The sequence below is a fragment of the Amphiprion ocellaris genome, chromosome 1 (assembly GCF_022539595.1).
Source record: "Amphiprion ocellaris isolate individual 3 ecotype Okinawa chromosome 1, ASM2253959v1, whole genome shotgun sequence".
NCBI classification, from domain to species: Eukaryota; Metazoa; Chordata; class Actinopteri; family Pomacentridae; genus Amphiprion; species Amphiprion ocellaris.
This window is the reverse complement of record NC_072766.1, coordinates 33,527,750-33,553,717: the sequence shown is the minus strand read 5'-3', so window position 1 is coordinate 33,553,717 and position 25,968 is coordinate 33,527,750. Positions and strand designations below refer to the sequence as shown.

At 41.2% G+C, this 25,968-nt stretch overlaps 1 protein-coding gene across 1 annotated transcript in view; it reads right to left on the bottom strand.

The window, feature by feature from the left end:
• The window catches only part of LOC111586423 (mucin-2-like), a 53,006-nt gene that overhangs the window by 19,395 nt on the left and 7,643 nt on the right, over positions 1 to 25,968 (bottom strand). Inside the window, exons 12-30 of the mRNA XM_055018641.1 lie at positions 25,792 to 25,864; positions 25,320 to 25,457; positions 25,010 to 25,174; positions 24,751 to 24,845; positions 24,540 to 24,666; positions 23,740 to 23,992; positions 21,196 to 21,242; positions 20,722 to 20,831; positions 20,472 to 20,623; positions 17,774 to 17,912; positions 17,100 to 17,210; positions 14,874 to 15,047; positions 14,113 to 14,352; positions 13,753 to 13,909; positions 13,457 to 13,585; positions 12,672 to 12,819; positions 9,180 to 9,223; positions 8,140 to 8,343; positions 6 to 8,045 (exon numbers count right to left, since the gene is read on the bottom strand). Coding sequence (XP_054874616.1) covers positions 6 to 8,045; positions 8,140 to 8,343; positions 9,180 to 9,223; positions 12,672 to 12,819; positions 13,457 to 13,585; positions 13,753 to 13,909; positions 14,113 to 14,352; positions 14,874 to 15,047; positions 17,100 to 17,210; positions 17,774 to 17,912; positions 20,472 to 20,623; positions 20,722 to 20,831; positions 21,196 to 21,242; positions 23,740 to 23,992; positions 24,540 to 24,666; positions 24,751 to 24,845; positions 25,010 to 25,174; positions 25,320 to 25,457; positions 25,792 to 25,864 — 10,546 coding nt within the window. The remainder of the gene's footprint in view (positions 1 to 5; positions 8,046 to 8,139; positions 8,344 to 9,179; positions 9,224 to 12,671; positions 12,820 to 13,456; positions 13,586 to 13,752; positions 13,910 to 14,112; positions 14,353 to 14,873; positions 15,048 to 17,099; positions 17,211 to 17,773; positions 17,913 to 20,471; positions 20,624 to 20,721; positions 20,832 to 21,195; positions 21,243 to 23,739; positions 23,993 to 24,539; positions 24,667 to 24,750; positions 24,846 to 25,009; positions 25,175 to 25,319; positions 25,458 to 25,791; positions 25,865 to 25,968) is intronic.

The window sequence follows — 25,968 nt, the reverse complement described above, 5'->3', positions numbered from 1 at the left end:
AGTACTTGAAGGTCCCTGAGTAGTTGTGGTAGTCACAGAAGGTTTTGATGTCACAACGGTGGATTCTTGGCTGGTCACTGTGATTTCTGGCACTGATGTAGTGGTTTCAACAACAGTTGTAGTTGAGGTTGTTGTAGGACCAGTGGTGACTATCTTTGGAGGATTTGTTGTCCCAAACTGGACTGTTGTTCCTTCAGGAGTGGTTGTCTCAACGAGTTTCGTTGTGGTTCCCACAGTGGTACTTGAAGGGGCCTGAGTAGTTGTGGTAGTCACAGAAGGTTTTGATGTCACAACGGTGGATTCTTGGCTGGTCACTGTGATCTCTGGCACTGAGGTAGTGGTTTCAACAACAGTTGTGGTTGAGGGTGTTGTAGGACCAGTGGTGACTATCTTTGGAGGTTTTGTTGTCCCAACCTGGACTGTTGTTCCTTCAGGGGTGGTTGTCTCAATAAGTTTTGTTGTGGTTCCCACTGTAGTACTTGAAGGTGCCTGAGTAGTTGTGGTAGTCACAGAAGGTTTTGTTGTCCCAACCTGGACTGTTGTGTTTATGGCTGGCTGTGTGGTTGCACTAGTTGTGTAAACAGTTGCACTGCCTGGAAGTGTCTGTGTTATAGGGGCAATAGCTGTTGTTCCTTCAGGGGTGGTTGTCTCAACGAGTTTCGTTGTGGTTCCCACTGTAGTACTTGAAGGTGCCTGAGTAGTTGTGGTAGTCACAGAAGGTTTTGATGTCACAACGGTGGATTCTTGGCTGGTCACTGTGATTTCTGGCACTGACGTAGTGGTTTCAACAACAGTTGTGGTTGAGGTTGTTGTAGGACCAGTGGTGACTATCTTTGGAGGTTTTGTTGTCCCAACCTGAATTGTTGTTCCTTCAGGGGTGGTTGTCTCAATGAGTTTCGTTGTGGCTCCCACAGTGGTACTTGAAGGTGCCTGAGTAGTTGTGGTAGTCACAGAAGGTTTTGATGTCACAACGGTGGATTCTTGGCTGGTCACTGTGATTTCTGGCACTGACGTAGTGGTTTCAACGACAGTTGTGGTTGAGGTTGTTGTAGGACCAGTGGTGACTATCTTTGAAGGTTTTGTTGTCCCAACCTGAATTGTTGTTCCTTCAGAGGTGGTTGTCGCAATAAGTTTTGTTGTGGTTCCCACTGTAGTACTTGTAGGTGCCTGAGTGGTTGTGGTAGTCACAGAAGGTTTTGATGTCACAACGGTGGATTCTTGGCTGGTCACTGTGATTTCTGGCACTGACGTAGTGGTTTCAACGACAGTTGTGGTTGAGGTTGTTGTAGGACCAGTGGTGACTATCTTTGGAGGTTTTGTTGTCCCAACCTGAATTGTTGTTCCTTCAGGGGTGGTTGTCTCAACAGGCTTGGTTGTGGTTCCCACTGTAGTACTTGAAAGTGCCTGAGTAGTTGTGGTAGTCACAGAAGGTTTTGATGTCACAACGGTGGATTCTTGGCTGGTCGCTGTGATTTCTGGCACTGACGTAGTGGTTTCAACGACAGTTGTGGTTGAGGTTGTTGTAGGACCAGTGGTGACTATCTTTGGAGGTTTTGTTGTCCCAACCTGAATTGTTGTTCCTTCAGGGGTGGTTGTCTCAACAGGCTTGGTTGTGGTTCCCACTGTAGTACTTGAAGGTGCCTGAGTAGTTGTGGTAGTCACAGAAGGTTTTGATGTCACAACGGTGGATTCTTGGCTGGTCACTGTGATTTCTGGCACTGACGTAGTGGTTTCAACGACAGTTGTGGTTGAGGTTGTTGTAGGACCAGTGGTGACTATCTTTGGAGGTTTTGTTGTCCCAACTTGAATTGTTGTTCCTTCAGGGGTGGTTGTCTCAACAGGCTTGGTTGTGGCTCCCACTGTAGTACTTGAAGGTGCCTGAGTAGTTGTGGTAGTCACAGAAGGTTTTGATGTCACAACGGTGGATTCTTGGCTGGTCACTGTGATTTCTGGCACTGACGTAGTGGTTTCAACGACAGTTGTGGTTGAGGTTGTTGTAGGACCAGTGGTGACTATCTTTGGAGGTTTTGTTGTCCCAACCTGAATTGTTGTTCCTTCAGGGGTGGTTGTCTCAACAGGCTTGGTTGTGGTTCCCACTGTAGTACTTGAAGGTGCCTGAGTAGTTGTGGTAGTCACAGAAGGTTTTGAAGTCACAACGGTGGATTCTTGGCTGGTCACTGTGATTTTTGGCACTGACGTAGTGGTTTCAACGACAGTTGTGGTTGAGGTTGTTGTAGGACCAGTGGTGACTATCTTTGGGGGTTTTGTTGTCCCAACCTGAATTGTTGTTCCTTCAGGGGTGGTTGTCTCAACAGGCTTGGTTGTGGTTCCCACTGTAGTACTTGAAAGTGCCTGAGTAGTTGTGGTAGTCACAGAAGGTTTTGATGTCACAACGGTGGATTCTTGGCTGGTCACTGTGATTTCTGGCACTGACGTAGTGGTTTCAACGACAGTTGTGGTTGAGGTTGTTGTAGGACCAGTGGTGACTATCTTTGGAGGTTTTGTTGTCCCAGCCTGAATTGTTGTTCCTTCAGGGGTGGTTGTCTCAACAGGCTTGGTTGTGGTTCCCACTGTAGTACTTGAAGGTGCCTGAGTAGTTGTGGTAGTCACAGAAGGTTTTGATGTCACAACGGTGGATTCTTGTCTGGTCACTGTGATTTCTGGCACTGACGTAGTGGCTTCAACGACAGTTGTGGTTGAGGTTGTTGTAGGACCAGTGGTGACTATCTTTGGAGGTTTTGTTGTCCCAACCTGAATTGTTGTTCCTTCGGGGGTGGTTGTCTCAACAGGCTTGGTTGTGGTTCCCACTGTAGTACTTGAAGGTGCCTGAGTAGTTGTGGTAGTCACAGAAGGTTTTGATGTCACAACGGTGGATTCTTGGCTGGTCACTGTGATTTCCGGCACTGACGTAGTGGTTTCAACGGCAGTTGTGGTTGAGGTTGTTGTAGGACCAGTGGTGACTATCTTTGGAGGTTTTGTTGTCCCAGCCTGAATTGTTGTTCCTTCAGGGGTGGTTGTCTCAACAGGCTTGGTTGTGGTTCCCACTGTAGTACTTGAAGGTGCCTGAGTAGTTGTGGTAGTCACAGAAGGTTTTGATGTCACAACGGTGGATTCTTGTCTGGTCACTGTGATTTCTGGCACTGACGTAGTGGCTTCAACGACAGTTGTGGTTGAGGTTGTTGTAGGACCAGTGGTGACTATCTTTGGAGGTTTTGTTGTCCCAACCTGAATTGTTGTTCCTTCGGGGGTGGTTGTCTCAACAGGCTTGGTTGTGGTTCCCACTGTAGTACTTGAAGGTGCCTGAGTAGTTGTGGTAGTCACAGAAGGTTTTGATGTCACAACGGTGGATTCTTGGCTGGTCACTGTGATTTCCGGCACTGACGTAGTGGTTTCAACGGCAGTTGTGGTTGAGGTTGTTGTAGGACCAGTAGTGACTATCTTTGGAGGTTTTGTTGTCCCAACTTGAATTGTTGTTCCTTCAGGGGTGGTTGTCTCAACAGGCTTGGTTGTGGTTCCCACTGTAGTCCTTGAAGGTGCCTGAGTAGTTGTGGTTGTCACAGAAGGTTTTGATGTCACAACGGTGGATTCTTGGCTGGTCACTGTGATTTCTGGCACTGACGTAGTGGTTTCAACGACAGTTGTGGTTGAGGGTGTTGTAGGACCAGTGGTGACTATTTTTGGAGGTTTTGTTGTCCCAACCTGAATTGTTGTTCCTTCAGGGGTGGTTGTCTCAACAGGCTTGGTTGTGGTTCCCACTGTAGTACTTGAAGGTGCCTGAGTAGTTGTGGTAGTCACAGAAGGTTTTGATGTCACAACGGTGGATTCTTGGCTGGTCACTGTGATTTCTGGCACTGACGTAGTGGTTTCAACGACAGTTGTGGTTGAGGTTGTTGTAGGACCAGTGGTGACTATCTTTGGAGGTTTTGTTGTCCCAACTTGAATTGTTGTTCCTTCAGGGGTGGTTGTCTCAACAGGCTTGGTTGTGGTTCCCACTGTAGTCCTTGAAGGTGCCTGAGTAGTTGTGGTTGTCACAGAAGGTTTTGATGTCACAACGGTGGATTCTTGGCTGGTCACTGTGATTTCTGGCACTGACGTAGTGGTTTCAACGACAGTTGTGGTTGAGGTTGTTGTAGGACCAGTGGTGACTATCTTTGGAGGTTTTGTTGTCCAAACCTGAATTGTCGTTCCTTCAGGGGTGGTTGTCTCAACAGGCTTGGTTGTGGTTCCCACTGTAGTACTTGAAAGTGCCTGAGTAGTTGTGGTAGTCACAGAAGGTTTTGATGTCACAACGGTGGATTCTTGGCTGGTCACTGTGATTTCTGGCACTGACGTAGTGGTTTCAACGACAGTTGTGGTTGAGGTTGTTGTAGGACCAGTGGTGACTATCTTTGGAGGTTTTGTTGTCCCAACCTGGACTGTTGTTCCTTCAGGGGTGGTTGTCTCAACAGGCTTGGTTGTGGTTCCCACTGTAGTACTTGAAGGTGCCTGAGTAGTTGTGGTAGTCACAGAAGGTTTTGATGTCACAACGGTGGATTCTTGGCTGGTCACTGTGATTTCTGGCACTGACGTAGTGGTTTCAACGGCAGTTGTGGTTGAGGTTGTTGTAGGACCAGTGGTGACTATCTTTGGAGGTTTTGTTGTCCCAACCTGAATTGTTGTTCCTTCAGGGGTGGTTGTCTCAACAGGCTTGGTTGTGGTTCCCACTGTAGTACTTGAAAGTGCCTGAGTAGTTGTGGTAGTCACAGAAGGTTTTGATGTCACAACGGTGGATTCTTGGCTGGTCACTGTGATTTCTGGCACTGACGTAGTGGTTTCAACGACAGTTGTGGTTGAGGTTGTTGTAGGACCAGTGGTGACTATCTTTGGAGGTTTTGTTGTCCCAACCTGAATTGTTGTTCCTTCAGGGGTGGTTGTCTCAACAGGCTTGGTTGTGGTTCCCACTGTAGTACTTGAAGGTGCCTGAGTAGCTGTGGTAGTCACAGAAGGTTTTGAAGTCACAACGGTGGATTCTTGGCTGGTCACTGTGATTTCTGGCACTGACGTAGTGGTTTCAACGACAGTTGTGGTTGAGGTTGTTGTAGGACCAGTGGTGACTATCTTTGGAGGTTTTGTTGTCCCAACTTGAATTGTTGTTCCTTCAGGGGTGGTTGTCTCAACAGGCTTGGTTGTGGTTCCCACTGTAGTACTTGAAGGTGCCTGAGTAGTTGTGGTAGTCACAGAAGGTTTTGATGTCACAACGGTGGATTCTTGGCTGGTCACTGTGATTTCTGGCACCGACGTAGTGGTTTCAACGACAGTTGTGGTTGAGGTTGTTGTAGGACCAGTGGTGACTATCTTTGGAGGTTTTGTTGTCCCAACCTGAATTGTTGTTCCTTCAGGGGTGGTTGTCTCAACAGGCTTGGTTGTGGTTCCCACTGTAGTACTTGAAGGTGCCTGAGTAGTTGTGGTAGTCACAGAAGGTTTTGATGTCACAACGGTGGATTCTTGGCTGGTCACTGTGATTTCCGGCACTGACGTAGTGGTTTCAACAACAGTTGTGGTTGAGGGTGTTGTAGGACCAGTGGTGACTATCTTTGGAGGTTTTGTTGTCCCAACCTGGACTGTTGTTCCTTCAGGGATGGTTGTCTCAACGAGTTTCGTTGTGGTTCCCACTGTAGTACTTGAAGGTGCCTGAGTAGTTGTGGTAGTCACAGAAGGTTTTGATGTCACAACGGTGGATTCTTGGCTGGTCACTGTGATTTCTGGCACTGACGTAGTGGTTTCAATGACAGTTGTGGTTGAGGTTGTTGTAGGACCAGTGGTGACTATCTTTGGAGGTTTTGTTGTCCCAAACTGAATTGTTGTTCCTTCAGGGGTGGTTGTCTCAACGAGTTTCGTTGTGGTTCCCACAGTAGTACTTGAAGGTGCCTGAGTAGTTGTGGTAGTCACAGAAGGTTTTGATGTCACAACGGTGGATTCTTGGCTGGTCACTGTGATTTCTGGCACTGATGTAGTGGTTTCAACAACAGTTGTGGTTGAGGGTGTTGTAGGACCAGTGGTGACTATCTTTGGAGGTTTTGTTGTCCCAACCTGGACTGTTGTTCCTTCAGGGGTGGTTGTCTCAACGAGTTTTGTTGTGGTTCCCACAGTAGTACTTGAAGGTGCCTGAGTAGTTGTGGTAGTCACAGAAGGTTTTGATGTGACAACGGTGGATCCTTGGCTGGTCACTGTGATCTCTGGCACTGACGTAGTGGTTTCAACAACAGTTGTGGTTGAGGTTGTTGTAGGACCAGTGGTGACTATCTTTGGAGGTTTTGTTGTCCCAACCTGGACTGTTGTGTTTGTGGCTGGCTGTGTGGTTGCACTAGTTGCGTAAACAGTTGTACTGCCTGGAAGTGTCTGTGTGATTGGGGCAATAGCAGTTGTTCCTTCGCGAGTGGTTGTCTCAACAGGCTTTGTTGTGGTTCCCAAAGTAGTACTTGAAGGTGCCTGAGTAGTTGTGGTAGTCACAGAAGGTGTTGATGTGACAACGGTAGATTCTTGGCTGGTCACTGTGATTTCTGGCACTGACGTAGTGGTTTCAACAACAGTTGTGGTTGAGGTTGTTGTAGGACCAGTGGTGACTATCTTTGGAGGTTTTGTTGTCCCAACCTGGACTGTTGTTCCTTCAGGGGTGGTTGTCTCAACCAGTTTCGTTGTGGTTCCCACAGTAGTACTTGAAGGTGCCTGAGTAGTTGTGGTAGTCACAGAAGGTTTTGATGTCACAACGGTGGATTCTTGGCTGGTCACTGTGATTTCCGGCACTGACGTAGTGGTTTCAACGACAGTTGTGGTTGAGGTTGTTGTAGGACCAGTAGTGACTATCTTTGGAGGTTTTGTTGTCCCAACTTGAATTGTTGTTCCTTCAGGGGTGGTTGTCTCAACAGGCTTGGTTGTGGTTCCCACTGTAGTACTTGAAGGTGCCTGAGTAGTTGTGGTAGTCACAGAAGGTTTTGATGTCACAACGGTGGATTCTTGGCTGGTCACTGTGATTTCTGGCACTGATGTAGTGGTTTCAACAACAGTTGTGGTTGAAGCTGTTGTACCAGTGGTGACTACCTTTGGAGGTTTTGTTGTCCCACCCTGGACTGTTGTGTTTGTGGCTGGCTGTGTGGTTGCACTAGTTGCGTAAACAGTTGTACTGCCTGGAAGTGTCTGTGTGATTGGGGCAATAGCAGTTGTTCCTTCGCGAGTGGTTGTCTCAACGAGTTTTGTTGTGGTTCCCACAGTAGTACTTGAAGGTGCCTGAGTAGTTGTGGTAGTCACAGAAGGTTTTGATGTGACAACGGTGGATCCTTGGCTGGTCACTGTGATCTCTGGCACTGACGTAGTGGTTTCAACAACAGTTGTGGTTGAGGTTGTTGTAGGACCAGTGGTGACTATCTTTGGAGGTTTTGTTGTCCCAACCTGGACTGTTGTGTTTGTGGCTGGCTGTGTGGTTGCACTAGTTGCGTAAACAGTTGTACTGCCTGGAAGTGTCTGTGTGATTGGGGCAATAGCAGTTGTTTCTTCGCGAGTGGTTGTCTCAACAGGCTTTGTTGTGGTTCCCAAAGTAGTACTTGAAGGTGCCTGAGTAGTTGTGGTAGGCACAGAAGGTGTTGATGTGACAACGGTAGATTCTTGGCTGGTCACTGTGATTTCTGGCACTGACGTAGTGGTTTCAACAACAGTTGTGGTTGAGGGTGTTGTAGGACCAGTGGTGACTATCTTTGGAGGTTTTGTTGTCCCAACCTGGACTGTTGTTCCTTCAGGGGTGGTTGTCTCAACCAGTTTCGTTGTGGTTCCCACAGTAGTACTTGAAGGTGCCTGAGTAGTTGTGGTAGTCACAGAAGGTTTTGATGTCACAACGGTGGATTCTTGGCTGGTCACTGTGATTTCTGGCACTGACGTAGTGGTTTCAACGACAGTCATGGTCGAGGTCTCTATTGGTCCCGTTGTAACCACTTTCAGAGGTTCGGAGGTGGAGGTTTTGTGCCACGTAGGCGTCGCTGTGGTTCCAATAGTGGTTTTCAGTGGTAATGTTGTGCCTACATGGAACAAAAATTAGACATCTTGTGAAAGTAAGTAAAATTTACAATAATCAATCATCAGTTGTGATGCAACATTTTAAGGTTTCTTTACCTGAAGTTGTTGTCCCCACTGTGCTAAATGTGAAAGGAATTGTTGATGGGCCAATGGTAGTTGATGTTGAGCACGTGTAGACGATCCTAATCACATTTCCATTGGCCCCGCACTGAGCTGTAATGCAGTTTCCTAGCCCATCTGTTGTGTTGTAGATGGCTGTCCCATAGTTGTATGTTTTTCCTTCAACCGTGCATGTACAGGCTGCAGATTAAGATGATCAACTTTTATTTGTACCAGCAACCCATGTGACGAACTAGTCTACCATAGCAGTCTTGAGTTTTCGGTGACTCATCTAGTGCTTAATTTTTTGTGTTGAAGAAACCCAATATTGTGTCAGAAAAGCCAGCAAATGTACTTGAACTGTACCAGTTCTGTTCAGATGAACATTCAAAGATACAACCAGACGCTCTACAAAAGCTTGTTGATTGCTACCAAAAGTGCCTTGGTGAGGTGAAAATGGCCAAGGGAAACCTAACCAACAATACCCATCGCTGTGTGTGTAATTTTAACCCAGCAGTTTTATTTTCATATTTCCAAAAGTCTGATAATAAATTTATGACAGATTTGAAGTGTGATAAAGAGACATCTGCTTCAAAGATTCCATCATAGAAAATTAAAAGTTACAGCAGTTTCTGAAGCCTCAAGACTGCCATGATATACACAATATATACTCACACAAACAACACAAACAAACACAGACACACACAGACACACACACGCACGCACGCACGCACGCACGCACACACACACACACACACACACACACAGACACACACACAGGCAGAACACATAAGCGTTGATCAGCCATAGTTCCGGTTACTGAATAAACATGTTTTTGTGTTGTTTGTTTCTGTTTACAATGTTCATGCCTTGGAATGGCTTAGTTTTCAGTCTACATGGTTGCTTCATTTGGAATTTCATGGTCAGAGCAGGAAGGTTTTAATGTTGTTGCTGATCAGCATATATGTGCATGCTTATTCACATAAATGAATGAATAAATAAATAAATATCAACAGTCAATGTAAAGGTGTACTTACAATTTACATCGTAGCTGCATGTTATTCCAGAGATTGTACAGGAGCTTTAAAATAAAAGGACACTATGGTCATTCCAAGATATCTGTAGTGGGGAAAATATTTTTTCACAGCACTCTATCGATGATGTTGTGGCTACGAGAGAGTCTGCCTGCACTGAAGTGATATTGCCCAGGGGTGTACTTACTCATGATGTATACTGTATGTAATATTTTTTGTATAGTTCTGTTTTGTTATACTCCAAATTTATAATTTATGTATTAAATAAAAATTAAAATAAAATATAATAAAAATGTGTAGTGTCTATAGGAGCCATGTCAGGACGATCCATATAGCAAAATACATATGGCCTTAGATAAGCAGAAATAATCCTTACACTAACACAAGCAACTTCTGCAACCACAGCTATCTTTCTGCATCATGTAGCAGGTAAGAGCAGATGTGAATGTCAACGCAGGTCCTTTCTAGAATCAGTGCTGACTATAGCATCAGCCAATGTCAAGGGGTTTTCAACTGCTATGTCTGCAAGAGACTCAGAGAAGAAGCAACATCATCCAGTCATACCTGGCATGGTCCTTTCCACTGAATAACCTCACGGACCGTATGGCAGCACAGTCTATGTCGAAACAGGCTCTGTTATAGAAGCTACCTTTCAGTCAGATACCAACAACATAGAAGTGCTGCCAGTTGAACTTAACAGTACTGTAGTGACATTTATCTACAAGTTACCAACAGCAGACTTCAGCTTTCCACAACCTGTCCCTCTTAAGCATGACAAGCCACAGATCATCATAGGCAATTTCAGCAGCCATACTGGTCAGTGGGGGTACAGGGACAGTCACAAGGAGGAAGCTGTAGAGAAATGGATTGATAGCAACCCACAAAGCCTTATCCATAACCCAAGCTTCTTTCATCCTTAAATATTGCCCACTGGCAAGCTAGTTAAGGCAGTCATCATGCCAAACACAGTAATCTTCAAAAGGCGCTTTAACTACAAGAAGGCAGATTAGAATGGATTCACCAAAGAGTTGGAACAGGAGGTGAAGAGAATAAGGCCAATAGCTCAGAACGACAACATATTTGTCAAACTGGTCAAGAAGAGAGCTCATACCACGAGGATGCAGGGTGGAATACGTACCTGGTCTTTCCAAACAAAATAGCTAAAGAACACCAAGAGTAAGTCACCATGTTTGAAGCTGATCCCTTCTCTAGGGAGACATCTATTAAAGGAGAGTCATGAAAGATAGATATGCATATCCAAAGAACACCAAAAAACATGGTATTCCCTCACTAAGTCAACTGATATTTCCAAGAGCAGCAAAAAAGCATGGTCAACTATTGGGAAGTTTCATGGAGATCTGAAAGCTGTTCCCTGCCAGTCCAAAGCTACTGCACATCAACTGCTGAATATGCATGCTCTGTATAGGAATTATCCACCCATGTGAGGAAAATCTGCACTGTGCTCCATGCCTGCTGCCACAAGATTACATTAGGTCTACACCCAGACAGCATAAGAGTCACATTGTGGGAGGAAAGACTTCCAAGTCTCTCACCACCTACATCGATGACACTCTACCCTAGTGAAGAGCTTCCAGCTGAAGCAGAACACAGATAGACAGAGTGGAAAAGTCTCAACCAACTGATGACTGGACATTGGCCAGTGCAAGGTTTCCCCCACAAATGGGGATATTTGAACACAAATCCAGTGGAACAAGTATGGACAGCTGAAGACCTTGCAGTGCACAATGATCCTGCACAGAAATGTGTTCAGCACTGGCTGAATAGCAATTGATGCTTTGCGGAATGGCTAAGAAGAAGGAGAATAGTATCTATACACTCTTTTCATTACACCTACATGTGTTTGTAACCATCTCATTTCAAAACCATGGACATTAACATGAAGTCAGTGTAACTGACCATACAGTGTTGGGAGGCATAGCTTCAAATTAGCAGACGAATTAAAGCTGCAGTGGTTGTCTTCCTAAAATGACTCCATGGATACAGTGCTACTTGTATGGTTCAGCTCTGAAAAACTGTCTTTCAGACTTAGCACAGGGGTTATCAATGGAAATTAGAATTTCTGTAAAAGCTCAGACAGTGTGCAGGACATTGCATAGCATCAGTCTCTATGGACAGCATTCAAGAAAAACACCATTTTCTCCTCTTCAGTTACACACTGCAAGTACATGAAAAGAAGCCTGATGAATGACCCAGATAAATTTGTTGAGTTGAATCCAGCCTCCAGAAGCTTGGCACATGAGGAATATTCGAGCATGATAATGATCCAAAACACATTGTAAAAATCACACAAGATTTCTACAGAAGGAAAAAGTGAAAACTATGACTTGGCCAAGTATGTCACTTTTAAATCCAACAGAATATCTTTGGGGTATTTTAAAGAGAAAGTTTGAGCGACACAACCCCTTCAGGAAAGACTAAGATAAAAAAAACTGAATGACAGAACATCTCTCCAAAAATTTAGCTTGTCATTTAAAAGACGGACAGGCATGGTGTTGAAATAAATGAAACGATAAAAGGCAGACTGACTTTTGTTCCATATAGTTCCTTCTGTTGGGCCTTGGCTTTTAATATGGAGAGTTGAAATTGTTAGTTTCTAATTTTATGTAAGAGAAAATTCTGTTCAACTTAAAGGCAATGTAATTTCTATAAGGTGATACAATACTGAATCATTTGAAAATTAAGTGACACTGCACACAGTTGCACTGAGCTTTGTTGTATTTTATGTAGAAAAATAACTGTTGAAATAAATATTTTAATTACTGATAAATACACAGTACACTGTATTCTGTTGCCTACTGTCTGTTATACTGAAAATGAGGAAGTGAAAAAGTCATGATAACTTTAAAACAATGCTGGGTATAAAGGTATTCTTAAATATATTCCTTGCCATAGATATTTGCAAAGTAACTGACCTAACTAATCTCATTTCTTCCAGTGATCAGCTGAAGGAGGTAGTGGAATCTTCAAATCCAATAAATTAATTTTGGGGAATCTAGTATGCAGGGAATCAGCAATGTTTATAAACATGGATAAGTCTTTTTCGGTATTTTTGTATATATGGTGTACTGTACACAGACGCCTCAAAATTAATCGTGCACTCTGTGTAACAATGCACATCTTTCTGACTGTGTTAACTCGTCATCATTCATGTAGTCGTAGGAAGAGAGACAGAAAGTAGAGAGCAAATACTGCACACAAAAACAGATGTTTTCTGCAGATATGACATAATTATGTATTTTCCACCACAAATGATCATGCACGAGTAAAAGTGAGCACACTTGTATTTAACTATTTATGACAAAATGTCACCTCATAATCTTCTAGCGAATCTAAATGAAAATCCCCCAAAATCCACTATCCTGATTAAAGTAAGGACACAAACATTAATAATAAGCAACGTATATCTGTATATATTTCTATTTACTTATTAATAGTATTTACATCATTTACATATGACACTTGAACAAGACATACCAGTTGTAGCAGTTGTCTGATGGAGCCTCCTCTCCTATGCTGGAATGGACGCCCTTGTCATCATAGCATCCACACTGGTCCCAGGTGACACACTTCATAGTGTCTTCATCAAAGTAGGGCTGGCTTGAGGAACACTGTGGATAGCATCCTGCAATACCGTCAATTTTTCAGTGTTAGTAGAATAACAAGTCAAACAAAATGAACGCAAAGCTTTTTTTATCTTTCAAAATGCTTTGCAAATTGTCTTTCCTTCACCCAATCGCATATACTGGTGGCAGGAAGATCCTCACCTTGCCCAATTTGGAGTTCAATTTCTTGCCCAGGGATACGTCTACATATAAAAAAAGAGGAGTTGGGGATCTACCCACCAATCCTTTTGTCAGTGGACAATCCACTCTGCCTACTGAGCCACAGTTGTTCCACCAAGGATAGACCTTGAGGATATTCAGAAAAACAGTTCCTGTTCTTAGAATAAACATTTTTTTAAAAATACTTAAAGAAAAGTGGTTCTGTTAATAGGTCTGTATTTCACAGACTTACTAAATTTTAAAAAAAACTTTTTTTGTCAGATTTTTGTCATCATGCCTGCGTCTAAATATTGGCCCTGCACAGTTCTGTGGCGTTGGGGTTGGGAATACCATATGCATGTCAAAAAACAACATCAGAAGTACATGTGATCAACATTTTTATCGTATGAACAAAATGGCCAAACAGTTGACACGACTTGCACTTTTAAAACAGAAATTCCACCAGTCCAGAACATTACATGCTAAATGCTAATGTACCTTCCAGGTCAGTGATGAGCACGGAGCAGTTTCCTGATGGATTCCTACATGTCTTCATACAGTTAGCGCCACAAGGTTTGTAATGCCACTCACAGCCACCAGGGGAGTTATAGTAGTCGCAGAAAACAGCTGCAAATGATAGAATAAGTGCTTATAAGCTCTTGGTGCAAAAGTCAATGACAAAAGTCATTTGGCCAGTGATACATTTATTGATTTTGATACAGCATCAAAGAGTGCCCCTAAATCCTCAAATCCTGTAGTTCCGATTTTCCCGATATGGCATTTTCCAAACTTACGGCACAGGTTTGGAGTTCTCCATTTAATGCAGGCCCCGGCTTGATTACAAGCTTTGGCATAGGCAGCCACAGCAGTGCAGAGACACTCACAGTCCCCACCATTGTCACAAGCACAAGAGTCTCTCACACAAGAGTCATAGTATGGACCAGGGTCAACCTTGAACACAAGATAATGTACTTAACAGAAAAGCAAAGTCAGCCAATGTGGGCAAATGGGCAGTTGCCTATATTTGCACAGTGTTAAAGACAGAGAAGCAATAAAATGTAAAACATTCCGCAAAGACTATGGCAGGCAAAGTGGTAGTGTTTCTGTATGTGAACATGTGGATATGTGAATATGTTCGCCATCACCATGGTTACCTGTGAATGACAGCTCTGGAAGGTGGTACTTGTGATGATGCTACACTGTTTCTGAGACCATGCTGCCCGGTAGCCATTAGAGGTACAGGGGTCACTGACTAGTACGGCATTCGGGCAGCTGCCTGACACTTTCCAACTGTTGCCAAATTGTAGAACGTCTGCCACTTTCTCCTGTGAGCGTGTGGTGAAATCATTCCTACTGTTGCCATCATAGTTTCCACACAGACCACAGACTTGACCCTGCGAGACAAGAGAAAAACAACAGCAGAATTTATTGCCATTCATCCGTGGATGGTGAAGATAGACAATAGGTGGCCTAATCCATGCAAAGTAAAATTTATCATAGAGGCTAACATAACAAACCTTCCCTGTTCCATTTCTCAGATGCACATAGAACTAGAGTTATGTCCAGTAACTACTATTTGTCATTGTTTTTACCACACTTGGAGTCATACACTCCAATGCAAACAGACAGGCTGAAAGGACTGATTAGGGGGCTGTTCCTGTAATTGTACATCCACAATTTTCCTGGAGAATTTGTTCCAAGTCATTTACATAAGTTCAGTTGTAAGTATGTTACAATTTGCATAAATATGTTGTGAAAAATATATTGGTGAATGTGGAACAAAATGTTTTGATGTTTCTGTGAAAATTCTGCTAATGTACATGACAGTAAGCTAGCCTGAAATGAACTGGCTTAACCAAGTATATTTAGTGTGAAAGCTTGTTGCCAATCAAGACATGCAGACTTGATTATTTACCTGGAACTGTGAGCTGATCGTGATGAAAAGACTGGTCTTCTTGTCCCACACGAGCACAAGGCCAGGCTTGATTGTCACCACCAGGTAAATACCCATTTTTTGCACTTGAGTGGAGTGCTGGATGCTGCCCTTTATCACCTGGAATTCCTCATCATCAAGTTGGAATTCATTATCCTGTGGGCATCAATGACAAATAACCACACATTTATTTCTGTACCATGTAGGCAAGATGGAAAAAATAAACACTTGCTCAATGAACTGTAAAAGTTAAATGCTATTTTGTGAAAGGGAACTCTAGTTCCCTAAAAGCTGGGGGAAAAAACCTGCCGCTGACTCTCACTCCAGCTGTTTCCCGCACAGCTGCCAACTGGTCCAGTGCGTGCCAAAGGTAACGGTCTGATGAAGCTAACAGTTCAGCGCCCAGCTTTCCTGTTGACAGCTGAGGTGGCAGCTTTCCTTTTTTTCATTTTAACTGATGTTTTGTGAAGCATTGCGGACATAATACATGTATATTTATAGTGACATTTGTGAAAGTTGAGCTTGATGTATCAAGTATGTTTTTGATATTTAAAAACATAATTTAAATTGCCCTCTTGACCCACAATTAGCAATTTTTTTTTTCAGAAATTGAAATTTGAGGCTGTGCTTGAATGACAATATCTTGGGAACTTTTAAAGATATAAGGCACTGGCATTTTCACTGTTGTTTCTCATCACACCACTAATTCAGCATTAGTAGATAGCCTAATGCAAGTAGAACAGAGTTCTGAAGTTCCAAAATGCTTCTCCAAATATAACTAATATTTTTTAAAATATTGGCATATTTTTCATTTTCAATCCCCAATTTGTAGACTTTTTTTTTTTTTTTTTTTGAAGAGACTTGTCATGTAGTTTGTATAATTTATTTGGGAATGATCACTGCATTAGGATGATATCAGTAAAACATAATCAAAACCAAATACATCTGTTGATCTGTTGGGATAACAGAATGTTTCTGGTGGGAAATTTTCGTGCCTTGACCTTTATTTAGTGGTAATCTGAGGTATTTTTGTGAGCAAGACTTTAGTGGTACACTTATTATGATCATTGTTGACTGGGAATAAACTTGACCTTCAAGACCAAAGCAACCAGCTGCAGAAAGTTGCAGTGTGAATGCATGTGTATTTATACTAACTGCTTACACATTTCTTAAGCCTTCAAGCATCTCTTCCAAGCATCTGTTCCTAAAGGTTGAAGGGTAATGCATTGAACTGATGTGTAATGTCTAATAATACAATGTGTAATATATAATGTCTGAAAATAGTGTTATTGCCTGTGTTTAAAACATATTTTTATTAGTTATATTTGAAGAACCAGTTTAGAACTCTGTTCAGCTTATTAGGATATCTAACAATATTTTTGTGGTTTAGCTTTTTATACCTGTTTAATCAGTAGATAAAGTTGAAAATAGCAACATTTATTTTCCTTTTTATGATCAAGTATTGCATATTAAAAAGTATTCTGTATGTTTTATTACTACTATTATTATTATTGTGATGTACAACTACATATGGTTAAGATACTATGATTAGTTCATCAATTATTTTGTTAATGTGTGTTTAAAGATGGGACTTTTTTACGATGGATTTTTTTTTTCATATTTCAACTCTACCATAATCAGAGATTTTAAGATCTTCTTGTCCAATATTGCACATTCTGAATTGAAGGCATGATCAGAAATTACATTAAAAATTTCAGGCTTTTGTCTCTAAGAGTTCTTGGGATACTGTTGTTTAAACGTAACCTTAAATTTCAATGTGCTACAAATGTGCTGCAAATGGGTCGACGGGCAAATTAAAAAAAAAAAAAAGATTTTTTTGGAAAGTACTTGATAGATCACTTTAAACTTTCATAGACACCATTTTAATTATCTATAGTTTATGATTAGTTTCAAGAAAATCAGAGATGGTCAAGCAGAAGGCCCCTTATGATTTCAGATGGAACAACCCTAATATTGTTCTTAAAACTTATGTTCCAAGTCTAGTCAAATTTCAATTTAATGTGACCCCATTTTTTTGTTCCCCCACTAAATACGTAATTTTAAAATTGCTTGATAAGATCTATCAGTCATGATGGAAAAAGTTTAGCAATCAGAACTTAGTAACTCGCTGTCTTTACTTCAGTATTAAACTGATATTTGGATCCAGTGCTTGTTTTAGAACATGTGCACAGTGCATGTTGGCTTTACCTGCAAAAAGATCTTGATTGTCTTGGAGCACGTGGTTCCTGTGTTTCCACATGGCACATTCTCAGTGTTAATTCTGAAGGTTCCACTGCTCTGATCAGTGCCACAGTAGTCCTGGGTAAAAGACAGTCATAGATGCAGTTACTCCAAGTTATAGTCTTTAAGCTTTTAATGAAAACAAGCTCCATTATTGACACAGTTTCTGCTCTGCATTTTTTTCTTCTTTCTTTTCATTTACATACAGTAGATGCCTTTCTCTAAATGAGTTTATATTGGCTGTGGCAGATGGGTTTTCAATATTGTAGAGGTCCTAAACAAAGAAGGAGCAGCCACCCAGTTATTTGATGAAGAGCTGCAGACGGCAGACTGCACACCTTTAATACATCAGTAAACTAACCAACTTTACTGTTGTATTCAAAACTACTCGGACTGTGGTCAGCATGAAATCAGAAACAGGTTCGTTTAGCTGCACAGTAAACAGATGCATGAGTTGCCCTTCTGTTGTGTTTCTCATGGAGTGCCAGCTCAAGGAGTGCCTGTTTTTTTTTTTTTTAATCACAAGTCCCATTAGCCTGGTTGCCACAATTTTTTGCCCAGTCAGCCAAGACTTAACATCTAAACAACATCTAAGAGTTTACGTCTATAAACTTTGTACATGTGTCTGGCTGCCACTTTACCTGGAGGAGTGTGTATTCACACTGTCCATTGAAGTCGAACCTCTTATCATCAAATGTGATGTAGTGACCATCGCCATAGATTCCACAAACTGCATCACACACATTTGTGGTACATCTAAACTTCCTTCCACTGCAGACACTAGAGACACACACACACCAAACACAAACTATCAAACAAAACTCAGAATTATTAGTAATATCTATGCACACTGAAATATAAAGATGCACTCTACTCTGTTTAGTATATATTATAGTACATGTGTGCCTACCGCCACGATCGTGGTCCTAATAAATCTTCAGTTTGTGGTAATACCAGAAATTGGTGAACTGTTGTTTAAATTTGTCTACTACTACTTGTTTCCACTGCCTGTAATATATTGAAAATAATTTGTTATCACTGAGACCTGATTTGATCAAAGAAAAACAAAGCAAATGTGTCAACTACTTCTGCACACTAACTGTCTACTTGAACACAAGCAACAAATTATTGAACCATATAGAGTCAGTGCTTTTCTTTTTGCATACTTTACAGTGTTGTAGATTTCATTTTTAATTAATATAATTTGCATTTCAGAGGAAGGCAGGTTTCTCCAATTTTTTTTTGTAAGTTTTGTAAAAATGTACAACTGAAATATCTCACTGACAAAACCATTCAGACCCTTAAATCAGTAATTTATAGAAGCCCCATTTGGCAGGATTTACAGCTGTGGCTTGTTTCACACCTGGAATTGGGCAAAATGTCCAAATTTTTCTCACTGAACTGCCATCCTTAGGTCTCTCCACAGATGTTCTGTAGATTTAAGTGTGGGTTTAACTAACTGAACACTGGCTGACAGCTGTGTACTTGCATGTGGAAAGGAATACATATTTATTTCCTCTTTGGGCTTTTTGGTGGTGGTTGAAATCACTTCACATAAACCCCATGTGGTGCTGAGAACATGCAACAAACATGCAATATGTTGCTTATCATTACAACTTTGTATATTATGTACAACACTGCAAGAAAAATATATTTTAATCAAAGGATGTTTGTTAAATAACCATGGGTTCCTGTGTCCAGTAGGTGTCGCAATTACTATGACTTAATATTGACAAGTAGGTCTGTTCAGGTCAGGATTCTTATGAAACATATACAATTTGGGGAAGATTGAACACTTCTGAGTAACAGTAACTTCACAGCAAATCATCAAAATTTGCCACTCCAATGAAAAACAATATTTTGGCCTGTATTACACTGGGTTTGTTTCAAGACATGACCAGTTTCGTATTGACTGAGCAACTGTAATACACATATTGTAAGAGTGAAAGTGTCCTTTCCTGATTCCAAAGTTCCGAATCAAAGAGCCAATCAAGACTTTTTTTTTTTTTTTAAACTGATCAATGATGACTTTATTGTTGTTTTGTTGTTTTATTGTGAGCCTTTGTTTACATTGACTATCACATGTGTCAGAAAGGGAGATTCCAATTCTTCTTCTACTTGGTTGGAAGGGGCATGGGATAAAAGGCTAAAATATGCAAAAGGACACAAATATTAGATTAAAGGCCAATGGAACGGGGTAACTACTGTGGAGTGATAAATCAAAGTTTGAGATGTTTGGTTCTAGTTGCCAACAATATGTGAGTGGAGAACTGCAGAGAGGTAGAAGAAAGAAAGCTTTCAGCCCTCAGTGAAACATGGTAGAGGGTCTATAAGGGTTTGAGGATACATTTGTGCTGCCAGTGGTGTTGAATTGATGGAATCATGAATGCTGAAAAGCACAGTACAACTTTGATTCACCATGCCATTGCAAGCAGGTTTATTTTTCAGCATGGTAGTGATCCCAAACACACTGCTGATGCAATGAAGTCATATTTGGAGAAACAAACAGCTGAAAAAACACTGACAGTAATGGACTGGCTTCCACAGAATCTAGATCTGAACATTGTAGGACAGAAAATTAAATAAAAGACAGCCCAACACTAAAGAAGACCTAGTATTCCTCTTTAATGTTAGTGCTTATGGGACATTTCTATAATATATGACAAAATTACTTCAGAAAACTTAAGGACTAAGTCCGCCCAACAGAGTCTGAGATGTGCTCAGTGCAAAGGGAGGTCACACTAAATGCTGACTTCAGCCTGCAGCAGTCATTTTGTTTTAAAATTTTTGTGTTTTTACTGCAGCTGCAGAACAACGTGATTATTTCAAATGAAGTGTGAAATAGCAGTAAAATGACAAATTGTAATGAAAGCTGACTGGATACAGCTGAAGACTACAAAGGTCACTTAGATGTTTCCTGTTAAAGGTTTCCACATTCTGAGGCCAGAGGAGCTAAAAGGAGTCGACACAGAAGCTGAAGGATCCGCTGGTTGGAGGCATAAAAACCAGAACATTTAGAAAAGAATTGTACAACATGTTGGGAAGCCAACAGGCAGAGCGGAAAGCAGAACATCAGTCTGTCCTGTTGTTCACTGTTCAAAAGATACACATTGTCTTATAATAAAAAGACTGAGAAGCAATACTTATGCTCGTGACAGCCTAAAACAACAAAACCTAATGGGGGGGCCTACAAGCTTTACACAGTAATTTATATATTGTTTATATATTGACGAAAGAATTGTCTAACCTATAAACAGCTAATGGTTTTGACTGAAGTCTTTTCCTTCCTTCTTATACACACACACACACAGACACACACACTGGTGAGTTTGTACAAACCAGGTGTTGCAGTCCACCACCAGTGTCTCTCCAGGCTGGTAGAGCTTTGAATTGTGCACACATGGACAGCTGGTCTCATTAATGCAGCCTCCTTTTCCATCTGACAACAGGCCGTCCGGGCACCTGCAGCCTGATATACATTCTGTGCTGATCTGCATCCAATCAAAGTAGAAGGCGAGAAGACTCAAAAAAGGTCCGTTCATGTATGTCTATGTGTCTGACGGAACTGACGTAGCTTTGCTGTACTTACACAAGGCATGTCCAGGGTACTGCAGCTCTTCTGGCACTCAGTCCCAGTGGTCCCTGGTTGAACAGTGGAGCAATTGACGTACACCATGGGAGCAACACAATCTGGTGAGACTGGGAAACAAATACCAAAATCAAATATTGAGAACTTAACTGGTATGATGAAAGGTATAATTATCATGTCAAAATTTAAGATGTCTTGTGCATAATTTCATTCACAATTCCCTGCAATTTAGCGTGAACACATTTTTTCAACTGAAAACTTCATTAACTGGAAGAGAATTTAAAATGCTTGGCCACTCAACAGGCCTCTGCAAATAGTGACTTTGTCAGAGACAATAATTCTCAGTGTGACGTGTATTGTAAAGGGTTTAACAATAAATCTTTTCATCATTCACAAATGTAGATTAAGCATGTTAGCATTCTCCTGACGGTATTTGAATTATAGAAATTTGAATGTCTGTATGTGGAAACTTACCTAGCTGTGTTCCTCCCGAACAGCTCAGAACTCCTTGTCTGCAGACACTGTAAGAACATGTGTGGGTATGTCAGAAACAGTGTTAACTTCAAACAGTATGCTAAAATCATTCTTTACCTGATCTAGATAGACACACAAAACTCCTGGTCAGTTACTCCCTCCGTAAACTTTACCAGATATCTGAAAATCCACGCTAAGTTAAAAAACATTTTGATTTAGGACCAAATACTTGTAATGTTATTTACATTGTCATCGTGACCATCTCACAACACCTCTGGAAAAACTTGTTTCCTATTTGTACAATAATGCCCTATTGTGTAGCTTATACACCGTACTGACTTACTCTTCATTTTATCTGTGTTTTAGAATATAAAGCGTACAATTCACACTCTGTAATCCAGCAAGAAAGATCAACTCTTGACATCTCTATACTGTGGGGCTCGGCATAAAACTTTGTCTACTTGATTAATCCGCCACAATCGGCATATGTTTGTCTGTGAATCTGTCTGTCTGTGTGAAATATTACTCAAAAGCGGACAAACGGATTTGGATGAAATTTTCAGGGAAGGTCTGAAATGACACAAGGACCAAGTGATTAGATTTTGGCAGTGATGTGGCTTATAATCTTATAATCTTAGTTAAGGATTTCCCTTTGCCAGATATAGCCGCTGGCATGGCGTCGCTGTTATGACGTCAGTTACCTGCTGACCATCCTACTACAAACTGACAGTGATTTATCCGTCGGAAATCATACAAGGAACAAATGATTAACCTGTGGGGTGTTTCTGAGTCCTTTCAATTCCTGCCGCCTGCTACATATTTAGGTCACGCGATGTAGCAAACCCCAGCCAGACACGTGAAGTTCAGCCGTCAGCCTTATTTTGAACACAAATTCACCTTTCTGTCCTTCACTCATTTCTTCAGGAAACACCGTCAGAGCTTGTCTCCATTGCAGCTAAGAGCTTCTAAGTTTAGACACATCCTTTGCTAGACAGCAACAGCGTGGAACCGTTTTCTTTCATCTTTACGTGAATTTTCGGACTTTTCGGCAGAGGGTTCGTCATGTCAAAAAGGTGCTTCTTAGATAAACGCTTCCTGTACCGCTGGAATGGTTACAAAATAAAAGCTCGTAACATTAAAAATGCGCCTTTAAAATAAAAGCATGTAGGGAACGGTTATTTTAACACTAGCAAAACAAAGGCTTGCCAAAAGTGATCAACAGACCTTTATGAGAGTAATTTACACGCAGTTCGGTATCCATACATAACATGCACATGCATAACACACGCCTGTGCTCAGCGCAGGGTCATTTCTTATTAAAGATTTCATTCGTTGGAAATGATACGTCAACTGAGCAGCCTTGGCGGAGTACTGCGCTCTCTGAGTGCTTTTCTAGTTTATATTTTTTAAATTATTTTTTGTGTGTGTGTCTAGGACAAGCAGATAATAAATTTACATGCCCCAACTCACTGGTAAGTTTATGAAGTTTTCCAGTGGGTGAATCTTGCTAGGAACAGTGTATATATATATATATATATATATATATATATATATATATATATATATATATATATATATATATATATATATTTTTTTTTTTTTTTTTTTACCACCCCAGAGTTAATTGACATCCTGTCCTTCATTCAGGTTATTCATTGCTGCATAGTAAATACACTGAGAAAGAGCAAGTATGTGGCAATATTTTACATAATTCTGATAAAAGTAGCTATGAAATCAGATTAGGTGAGAGGTGAACATTACATTAATTCAATTTATGTATGTTTGCTTTCTGTACATACAAACAGTAGGAAAAAATTTTTCAAAAATTAGTTAAATGGTTTTACATTACAGCCTAACACTAACAATACAAATAAACAGATTTTTTTTTTTTTTAATTAATGATTTGTTGGTTTACCAGCGTGCTGTGCTAGGTTGAATTTGGTGGCTCAAATCTGGGCCATTTGACAGCAAATTTCTGGGCTGCATTTGTTGCAGCCAGCCCTGCTCTATCAAACAACTTATAAATCAATACAATAAAAGAAAAAACACGTCTTCATGTTATGTTTCACTCATTACTCTGTTCGTTTTAATGAATAACTGTTTCATTCAGAGTAATGATTTAAATGCCTCGACTGACCAATCAGGAGTTGAGCCAAATATCCTGCAGAGCAGGAACTGCTCACAGTTCAAATATTTTACCTCTGAAGAACATTGGTAATGGTGTTCTTTCAGGCTCTACAGTCCAGCGAGGACAATCTTTGTCACAATTGTAGCCAGCTCCCATGAAATCCATCACCCTGACTCAAAATACATTTTGAGAGTGGCTAAGCTACAAATATAGCTAAAAGACCTGTACTGCTACCATACATGTAAACCATCATTGCAGTTATATCTAAATCCTCAACAATAAAGAGATTAATCACTGATCAGAAGCACGATCAAGGACAAGTGACCTCTGTGCTTGGGAAAGTGAAAGATAAGTTCACTTGTCTTTTGGACAAGTGCCTCAAAAGGTTTATTACAAGCCCTGTATTCTGTTTTTACCATGTGGTGCCACCTCTGCTGACACTCTGTCCAGAAGGAATGGTGGTGTCTCTATCGTAGCATGGACAGTTTGCACTGGACACACAATGCCCCTCTTCATTCATGTAGGTTCCCTCGGCACAGCCACAACCATCCACTGGGGTGATGTTTGCCTGGCAGGAATGGTCCGTCTGGCTGAGGGAACGGCAAGTACGATGGCAGCTGCTCATGTTGTAGGCATACACTGTTTCTACTGGACATGTTTTAAATTGACCTGTTGGGAAAGATGAGTGGCACTAAGAGAGTATCTCTTCCAGAGGAATCTTATGGTTCATCTTGGTACAGTAAACTGACATGCTCCCCTCCACAAGTATTGGAACAGTGAAGCCAATTCCTTTATTTTTGTTGTAGACTGAAAACATTTGGTTTTGACATCAAATGATGAATATGGGACAAGAGATCAATAATTCATCTTTTATTTACAGGTATTTACATCTGGATCTGATACACAACTTAGAAGATAGTCCCTTTTGTTTGAACCCACACATTTTTCATACCGTTGGAGGGGAGTGTATGTCAGTGCTGATGTACAGACACTACATATAGCAGAACAAAATCAGTAATTTTGCATGTCATGTGATTATTTTTTCCTTCTCATTTTTACCATATTAATCATTTTGCTTTACAAGTGCTATGAATTTTACAAAATCTCATGAAATGTGCTTCTGTTGTTGGTGTAGCATGTGACCAGCTGTTTACTACAAACCCAGCATCTCTCTTGTAGAAAACTAAAACAAAATTCTCCTTTAAGTTTTACTCACCACAAATGGTTGTCCTCCAGTCACTGAGGTGGATTCCTGCCGCTGAGCAGGCGAAGACGTACGATGAGACGGCAGCACACATGCAGTCCTCACTTTTTTCACAGTTACAGCTGTCATACATGCAGTTCTTCAGGAAGACACAGTAAGCATGGAAAGATTAACAGGAGGTTAGTAGTTTCCTTTTCATTGAAGATTGTGTGGGCAAACTTACATCTTTGTATGTTTCAGGCCGAACGACAGAGTGGCAAGGAGCAAACACTCCCTTGGGATCAGTTAGTTTGGAGCACCAGAACTGGGCATAAGCCTCTGAGACACAAAAACATGGAGAAATGAATAAACATCACATGCCATGAAAATGACTAAATGAACCTAAAATGTGGAATGGTAGCATTTTAAATAAAACTACATGACATTGCACATTTTACATGATATGATACGACATCTCATTGAAGGAGAGACTCTATTTGTACCCTTGCTGATGCCCTGGCTGCAAGGGTTGTCAAAACGCGCACTGATATCAGGACAAATGGCTTTGGTTTTCCAAGTATTGGCGAATGCTGCAGCGGTGCCCTCCACCAGTCCACTCTGCCCCACGAAGTCATCATTCATTTTGTCATTGAAGTTCCCACACAAACCTGTTGGATGAGGTGGCACATAATTACACAGATACAAACATTTAATGACAGCTGAAGAATTCCTACCTAAATGCAAGATTTAGTGGCACATAAAAAATTGGCAGAAGCCTTTTCCAAACACTGAAACAATAATGTAGAGGTATACCAGAGGTTGCTCCTTTGAGCGACGTATCAGCTGAAATGAACACCTGCATCACTGGGGACAGCTGGATCGTCAGTTGTATGCCCACCTTGGTGGTTACGTGGATGTAGAAGGAAGACTGCTGAAAGGCACTCAGCTCAGCTGCAGCGGTCAGAAGACATTAAAAAATGAATGTTACATCCGTTTGTCCAGTCAGTCACAGAAATATGCATGTGATGATGATGTGTATAAATATGGAGCCTGAGACTTCTCTCCATCTTAGATTGTAGCCATTCTCATGTTTATCTGCTGATCTTTACCTGGGTTTATGCATCTATGTGCATCCAAGTCATCAGTACTAATTCAGAATTCTGATCATTTTATTTTTAGTTCTGCACACTGAAAGACTATGAACTGATTTTGAGGCCTTTTTCAGTTTTTTTTCAGCAGGCTGTCTTTGTTCTGTAATATGGAAAAAAAAATTGAAGTAACTTACGTGTAAACAGTGGAAGCTGAGAAGGAATTTGGTTTACAGTGACCTTTCCAGATGCCAGAATTCGTACCTGAAACTTTGTAGAAAGATATATTTTTGATTATACTCAAGCATGAGTTTATCACAAATACTTCTCGGATTTGGTTTAAAGTCAGACCATGTTGGTGTGTGCAGAATAGT